General features: G+C 43.1%; 1 protein-coding gene across 3 annotated transcripts; it reads left to right on the top strand.

Moving 5' to 3' along the window:
- Window positions 1–19: 19 nt before the first annotated feature.
- LOC116377121 (tetratricopeptide repeat protein 19, mitochondrial-like) lies at window positions 20–7,356 on the top strand. Of its 3 annotated transcripts, none has more exons than XM_031838678.1 (8): window positions 20–152; window positions 223–261; window positions 344–400; window positions 474–535; window positions 2,566–2,660; window positions 6,264–6,427; window positions 6,530–6,692; window positions 6,878–7,356. In XM_031838678.1, the coding sequence occupies exons 2-8, from the start codon at window positions 223–225 to the stop codon at window positions 7,042–7,044; spliced, it is 747 nt and encodes a 248-aa protein (XP_031694538.1). In that variant the 5' UTR covers window positions 20–152; the 3' UTR covers window positions 7,045–7,356. The 3 variants fall into 3 exon arrangements, with proteins under 3 accessions (XP_031694538.1, XP_031694540.1, XP_031694539.1); XM_031838680.1 differs by having other exon boundaries at window positions 6,530–6,750; window positions 6,878–6,968; XM_031838679.1 differs by having other exon boundaries at window positions 20–261.
- Window positions 7,357–8,237: the final 881 nt, after the last annotated feature.

Here is an 8,237-nt window from a genome sequence, read left to right as displayed (position 1 = left end):
TAGTACTAGTACTGTAGTACTGACGGTCCTCTCTCCTCCAGCTCAGTGTCTCCAGAGGACAGCTCCAGGCAGCCTCTGGGCTGCTCCACCAGGCCGTAGTCGTGGCTCATCAGACCCACAACCATCAGGCCGTCATCTACGCCTACAGTCTGGTAAACAGCCTCTCTCAGCTCTCAGGTGTCCTCAGCTCTACAGCTCTCTAACCCTCACCCTCACCCTCAGATGGCGAACCTGGCCTACGTTCAGGGTCAGCTGGACCACGTGAGTACCGCCCCTGTATGACTCACCTTTGTCACTGTGGCAACGGCAGCGAGACAGCTGGTTGTCCTCTTCATCCTCTCAGGCAGAAAAACTCTTCAAAGCAGCGATGAGCTTCATGCTGTCAGGAGGAACTCCAGAGGTGTGTGTGTGTGTGTGTGTAAGAGAGAGAGTGTGTGTGTTTATGTCTTCACTCACTTCCTGTCTCTTTCCAGGACGATAACGCTATCATCGAGATGTCTCTGAAACTCGCCACCATCTACGCCGAACAGAACAAGTAAGATTGAACCGTTCAAGTGCCTGACCTCTGACCTCACTTCCTGTCAGAGAGGTGACTGTGGGTACATCCCAAGTCTCTTAATTCTCATTTCCTCGCTCCTCGCTCCTCGCTTGAACCGGAAGTTGTTTTTGCGCCGCCATATTGACGGCCGTCCCAAAGCTCTCATGTAGCTCTGAGGATCGAGGATCAAGGAGGGAGGAGGGACCTCTGAGGAGCCATGAGCGAGGAACCACGAGAACAGACTTCCAGGAAGTCTTTTAACGGCCGACACGCCCCCTCATTGGTCATCAGTCATGTGATTGGACGCTGCAGCCGATCGGACTGATGAGATTTTGTTCAACATGTAAACAGTGAAGACGGATCACAGATTAAACTCAAGATTTATATTTGATTCGTTTTCTGATTCAACGTCTGGTTTAAATAAATGTTCATTGTAGTCTGAACAACAAAAGGACCACAAACAACTTTCTTCATTTATTAGAAAGATTTGTGTTTTCATGATCTGATGTTTCCCTCAATAACTTTATTATGGAAACAATTAAAGTCAGAGAGAGCTGGAGAGACGAAACACTTATTTATTTATTTATTTATTTATATATATATATAAATAAATAATAAATAAATAAATAATAAATAATTATAATAAATAATATATATATATACATATATATATATATCACGTTAATCTTTCCGCTAACTTTCAAAGTCCTTCGCTCGCTCCCGATCTGTGCCGTTTAAATGCGTTTACCGTGAATGTCAGCATATAGGTGCACTAACATGTAAGTGTCTGCTGAGTTGACCACGGAGATCTGAGTGTCTGCTGACTTTACCGCAGCGATGTCCAGTAGTCTCCAGGGAGAGCAACAGCTGGTGCAGCTTCTCTCTTTATTTCTGCCCCCCCCCCCTCGACCAGAAGCGGAAGTCGCCTTTTCTCTACGGCAACCCTGAAGGGACATCATATCTCCAATACAAAACGATAAACATGAGACAGTCTGTTACAATAATAATAAATTAAAAATACTTACCTGTTTTTTGTTATTGTTGTTTTTTAATTATTATTATTATTATTTTTTTTTCCCATCTCAAAAGGCTCAAGGACACACACAGACACACACACACACACACACACGCATACATACACAACTGACTTTAGGATGTCTGCTGGCTTTTATCCCACTGTTCTTGTCATCCTCTTGTTGTTATGTATATGTATTGTCTCTTGTCTTTCAATTAAAAAAAATAAAATTATAATAAATAAAAAAAAATGCGTTAACGCGCGATAAAATAATTGTCGGCGTTAATTAATGAATGTGTTAACGCGATAATAACGTTAACGCGTATATATATATAAATATACCGTATATGTATATATATTTTTATCATCATTTCATTCAGTCACGTGAGGCTGTTCATTCCTGATTGTCGGGTTTGATGAGTTTTATCATTTAAGTTTAACAATAATCATATTCTGGGTTATTTAATAATGACGTCATAATCTGAATTTCAAAACGTACAGACCCAAATAATTCATAAATAAGACGATCGCATTCCGCCGGTAGAAATGGATCCTGTGCTTATAAACAGAACACAGGACACAGTTTGTTAACAGACTACAGAGAGAAACACCTCTACAGTGGTGATTACTGTGTCTTTATTAGTTATTAGTGTTATTAGTTACTATTAAGTACAGTGATCATGTGAACAGACACAAACTTATCAAAAGTCTCTCCAGCTGTTAAAGCCGACTGACAGCTGATCAGCTGTGATCAGCTGATCCTCCGTCATCAGAAACAGACTTCGCTTCATGTGACACAACTGAGGAAAGGACGTCTCATGTCTCCTAAAACATATTTCCTCGTTTCCTCTCTCCTCGCATGCTTTTCTCCATGCATCCCTGGTGGGAGGGACTAAGACGCAAGGAAAGGATGCAAGTGAGGGAAACGGGGATGCAGTTAAGGGTACTTGAGAAGTACCCCGTGTGTGTGTGTGTGTGTGTGTGTGTGTGTGTGTGTGTGTGTGTGTTTAAGGGCGGAGCTTGCAGAGCACGGGTTCAGGTTCTGTACGGAGTCTCTGGAGGCCAAACTGCAGAAACATAAAGAAACCCCTGCAGAGGATCGGACAGGTGAGAAGAAGTCATGAAGGACTGCTTATTGTTAAAGAACCCTAAAACAAGTCATGTAGGACTGCTTCTCGTTAAAGAACCCTAAAACAAGTCATGTAGGACTGCTTATTGTTAAGAACCCTGAAACAAGTCATGTAGGACTGCTTATTGTTAAAGAACCCTAAAACAAGTCATGAAGGACTGYTTATTGTTAAAGAACTCTGAAACAAGTCATGTAGGACCGCTTATTGTTAAAGAACCCTAAAACAAGTCATGTAGGACTGCTTATTGTTAAAGAACCCTGAAACAAGTCATGAAGGACTGCTTATTGTTAAAGAACCCTGAAACAAGTCATGTAGGACTTCTTATTGTTGAAGAACCCTAAAACAAGTCATGAAAGGACTGCTTCTCGTTAAAGAACCCTAAAACAAGTCAGAGCAGAGCTGCAAGAATGTGCCAATAAAGTTCAGTCAAACTTCAAAAACATCAATGTAGACAGACTGAAAGACAGCCAGATTGACAGATGTATGGCAAGGCAAGTTTATTTGTACAGCACATTTCAACAAGGTAATTCAAAGTGCTTCACATAAAACCAGTAAAAGCATCAAAACATAAGGCAAAAGAAAAGGAGATTTAAAACAATTAAGAACATTCATTGAAACAATAAAAACAGTGTAAGAAATAAAATACAGTAGTAAAATGCAGAAATGCAGGAAATTGATTAATATATTAATTGAATGTGGTTCAATTAAAGGCAGCAGCAAACAGAAAAGTCTTCAGTCCTGATTTAAAGGAGCTGAGGGTCTCAGCAGACCTGCAGCTTTCTGGACTTTGTTCCAGATATGTGGAGCAGAACAACTGAACGCTGCTTCTTCATGTTTAGTTCTGACTCTGGGAACAGAAAGTAGACCGGTCCCAGACGACCTAAGGGGTCGGGATGGTTCATGAGGTAGCAGCAGATCAGAGATGTATTTAGGCCCTAAACCATTCAGTGCTTTATAAACCAACAGCAGGATTTTAAAGTCAATTCTTTGTTTGACAGGAAGCCAGTGCAAAGACCTCAGAACTGGAGTGATGTGATCCACCCTCCTGGTCTTAGTGAGGACTCGAGCTGCAGCGTTCTGAATCAGCTGCAGCTTTCTGACAGACTTTTTACAGAGACCTGTGAACACACCGTTACAGTAGTCCAGTCTGCTGAAGATAAATGCATGGACAAGTTTTTCCAAATCCTGTTGAGACATAAGTCCTCTAATCCTTGATATATTCTTCAGCTGATAGTAGGCTGATTTTGTAATTGTCTTGATGAGGCTGTTCAGGTTGAGGTCTGAATCCATAACTACACCTAGATTTCTGGCTTGTTTGTGGGTTTTAACATCAGTGATTGAAGCTGAGCGGTGACTTTCAATCGTTCGTCCTTGGTACCAAAAACAATTACTTCTCTTTTATCTTTGTTTAATTGAAGAACATTCTGGCACATCCAGTTGTTGATTTGTTCAGTGCAGTTACCCAGCCCTTGTATGGGATTATAGTCCCCTGGTGACATAGTTATGTAGATTTGTGTGTTGTCTGCATAATTATGATAACACACTTTGTTGTTTTCCATAATCTGAGCTAGTGGAAGCATGTAGATGTTGAACAGAAGAGGCCCCAGTATTGAACCTTGGGGAACACCACATGTCATTTTAGTCAGCTCTGATGTGTAATTAGCTACAGACACAAAGTATTCTCGGTCCTTCAAGTAGGATTCAAACCAGTTAAGTGCTGTGCCAGAAAGTCCCACCCAGATTTTTAGTCTTTCTAGGAGTATGTCATGGTCGACCGTGTCGAATGCAGCACTGAGATCCAGTAATACTAAGACTGAACTTCTGCCATTGTCTGTGTTTAAGTGGATGTCGTTGAAAACCTTAACAAGAGCAGTTTCAGTGCTGTGGTGCTGTCGAAAACCTGACAGGAAAACATCAAAGCAGTTATTTACGGCCAAGAATTTGTTCAGCTGTTGGAAAACCGCTTTTTCAATTATTTTACTTAAAAATGGGAAGTTTGATATTGGCCTATAATTTTTCATTGTTGCGGAGTCTAAACTAGCCTTCTTTAGGAGCGGTTTAATAACTGCAGGTTTTTAGGGCTTCTGGGAAGACACCTGAGAGAAGGGATGTGTTTACAATGTGTAAAAGATCAGTGGTCATGCAGTTTGAAATATTCTTGAAAAAGTGTGTTGGTAGAATATCCAAGCAGCAGGAGGATGACTTCAGATGTTGTATAATGTCTTCTAGGCTTCTACGGTCCATTGAATGAAATTGTGTCATGACATTTGAATGGATGTTATTTAGAGAAGGGGACAACACATATCCTGTGGTTAGTGTGGAGGCACTGACTGCTTGTCTAATTTTCTGAATTATGTCAGTAAAAAAGGAGGCAAATTGATTGCATGCCAGGTGGATTGGAGCTCAGCAGCTACCGACACTGGAGGGTTTGTTAGCCTGTCGACGGTAGCAAATAAGGCGCGTGTATTGTTATTGTTTTTGGTTATGATGTCAGAGAAGAAGGACTGCCTTGCATTTCTAAGTTCCAAATTATAATTGCGAAGTCTCTCTTTATAGATGTCACAGTGAACCTGGAGATTTGTTTTTCGCCACCTGCACTCAGGTTTCCGACACTCTCGTTTCTCTATTCTGACCAGCGTAGCATTTCTCCAAGGAGATCTTTGCTCACCCGAGACAACTTTCACTTTAGTGGGTGCAATGGCATCAATAACATTCATAACTTTAGAATTGAAGCCATCTACAAGCTCATTGACTGAGATGCAGAGAGGGCTGGTGAGGAGCAGAACTTCTGAATAAATAGTTCACTGGTGTTTTCAGAGATGTAACGCTTCGTCACAACCTCGGTTTGGACATTTGTGTGCAAGGAGATTGCACTCTCAAAGAAAACACAGAAATGATCAGAGAGTGCAACATCAGTCACAGCGACCTTGGAAATGTTTAGACCTTTGGTGATGATTAGGTCCAGAGTGTGCCCCCTGTTGTGGGTGGGTCCTGTCACATGCTGAGTCAGATCATAATTATCAAGGACACCACATAGTTCTATAGACCCTCTGTCCTGGGGATTATCAACATGGATATTAAAATCACCAACAATAACAACAGTTAAAATCAATACAGATTATAGACAGCAGTTCAGTAAACTCATCAAAGAAGGTTACACAGTATTTAGGCGGTCTGTAAATGTTTAGGAATAAAGCTTGAGTGGAATTCAGAGCCACATATTCAAAAGAACTAAAATGACCAAAGGACATCTGCTTTATGAAGAGAATCATTAAATAAAATAGCAACTCCACCTCCTTTCTTATGCGCTCTTGTTTCACTCATGAAACTGAAGTTGTGAGGTGTTGATTCAATAAGAACAGCTGTTATCTTGATTTAACCATGTTTCAGTTAAAAACTAAATATCTAGTTTGTGCCTAACAATAAAATCATTGATTTAAAAATGATTAATCAATGATTAATCATGATGTAAAGAGACAGAGGGACAGGTGGAGAGACATACAGGGTAGAGAGACAGGGAGACAGGTACATGTAGAGAGACAGACAAGCTGTTATGTGACTCTGTTGTTGTTGACTTCAGAGGAGCAGGAGGCTCTGAGCAAGGAGACACGTCTTCTGCTCGGTCTGTGTTTCGACTCGCGGGCTCGATACAGAGCATCAACGTTGCACCTGAAACAGGCGGCACAGGACTACCAAAGCGCACTGGACATCTGCCACCAGGAGCAGGGAGACACACACCCACAGGTAGGACCACAGGGAGACACACACCCACAGGTAGGACCACAGGTAGATACATTCTTGTGAAGCATCGAGACCTGAACATCATCCTCTTGTCTCACCTGTCAGACTCTGGTGCTGATGAGCGACCTGGCCACCGTCCTGGATTTGCAGGGTCGCCATGATGACGCCCTGGCTCTGGTCCAGCGGGCTGTGGATCTGAGCCGCTCCGCTGGACACCCGGACCAACACGTGCTGCTGGGAAACATGGCCGGCATCCTGCTGCACAAAGGTCAGGGAGACGTCAAAGGTCTCTGAGTCCGACCTGCTTCAGATGGAACCACTCGCATGTATGTGGGCGTGGTTTAATCTAAAAGGGGGCGTGGCTTTATCTAAAGTGGGCTGGACAAACAATGGAGGCCCACCAGGTACGTAAGGCTCTGATCTGGTCTGAAGGTTCTGTCTGTGGTCCGTCAGGTCGGCTGGAGGACTCAGTGCGGTTCTACCAGGAGGCTCTGGGTCTGGCTCGGCAGGCCGGAGACCAGGAGGCTGTGGACCAGATCCAGGAGGGACTGCAGGAGGTGAAGAAGAGGAGGAACCAGGAAGAGGACAGGAAGGAGGACGAGGAGGCTGCACAGCAGTGATTGGTTCACAGTGTGTCGCTGGACAGACTGATTTCTCCTGAGGAGGAGGGGGAAGAGGGGGAAGAAGAAGAGGAGGAGGAGGAGGAGGAGGAGGAGGAGGAAGAAGAAGAGGAGAAGAAGGAGGGGGAAGATGATTAATCAGTCAGTCCACAGCAGCAAACTAGACCTCCAGACTGGTTCCCAGGATCCCGGTGATCCCTTCGACCCTCTGTTCTGTTGTTAACCTCTTTGATCTCAGTCATGCTCTTCAGAGGATGAACCCTGCACATCTGTTTGTGTGTAAAAGTGAAATAAATCTTCTATTGTGACGTCTACAGCTGCATCCTTTGTGTCCACTAGGGGGCGAATAACTACGACGAGTCTTCACCTGATTCAGACAGAAACACACTGCAGGTTACCGTCCTTGTGAGGACTTCATTTATTTTACTTCTATTATTGATTAATTTCTTTAATTAGTTTTCTTTCACTCTCAAGAAGTAACGGTTCATTTTTTTTAAATTTATTATACTATATTGATCCCGGAAGGGGAAATTTGTCTCTGCATTTGACCCATCCCTGTATATAGGGAGCAGTGGGCTGCCAATGACAGGCGCCCGGGGAAATAATAATACTGATATAAATAATAATAATACACATCAGATACTGTGAACCACAAAATACATGAAGTGTGTGTGTGCGTGTGTGTGAGTGAGAGAGTGGGTGAGAGTGTGTATGTGTGTGTGGTTCCCACAGAAGGTGACGCAGGTGAACTTCCTGTTGTGTTTACTGAACATGTCAGAATAAAAGCACAGTGATGACAGTAAACAAACAGCAGAAACTACAAACAGGAATCTACCACACATATATTCCTGTTTATCTGTCTTTGTGAGGACCCTTGATTACATAATGCTTTACCAGACCCTCTAACCCTGACCCTCTAACCCTGACCCCCTAACCCAGACCCCCTAACCCAGACCCTCTAACCCTGACCCCCAGACCCTCTAACCCTGGCCTCCTAACCCAGACCCTCTAACCCTGACCCCCAGACCCTCAACCCTGACCCCCTAACCCAGACCCCCTAACCCAGACCATTCTAACCCAGATCCTCTAACCCTGACCCCCTAACCCAGACCCTCTGTTTCCTGTTTATTGATCTATATATTTTCTAAACTAAACTATATTTTTCATCTTCAGTTGTTTTTTTTCAGTTGTCT

Source organism: Anarrhichthys ocellatus, unplaced genomic scaffold (assembly GCF_004355925.1).
Source record: "Anarrhichthys ocellatus isolate YVR2014 unplaced genomic scaffold, GSC_Weel_1.0 scaffold915, whole genome shotgun sequence".
Taxonomy (NCBI): domain Eukaryota; kingdom Metazoa; phylum Chordata; class Actinopteri; order Perciformes; family Anarhichadidae; genus Anarrhichthys; species Anarrhichthys ocellatus.
This window is presented reverse-complemented; position numbering and strand designations above follow the sequence as displayed.

Excerpts from the sequence above, each read along its gene's own strand:
- LOC116377121 (XM_031838678.1), top strand. The coding sequence starts at position 223 with ATGGCGAACCTGGCCTACGTTCAGGGTCAGCTGGACCAC. Across the intron at positions 536-2,565 it reads ATCTACGCCGAACAGAACAA|GGCGGAGCTTGCAGAGCACG; the intron begins GTAAGATTGAAC and ends TGTGTGTTTAAG. Across the intron at positions 2,661-6,263 it reads CCCTGCAGAGGATCGGACAG|AGGAGCAGGAGGCTCTGAGC; the intron begins GTGAGAAGAAGT and ends TGTTGACTTCAG.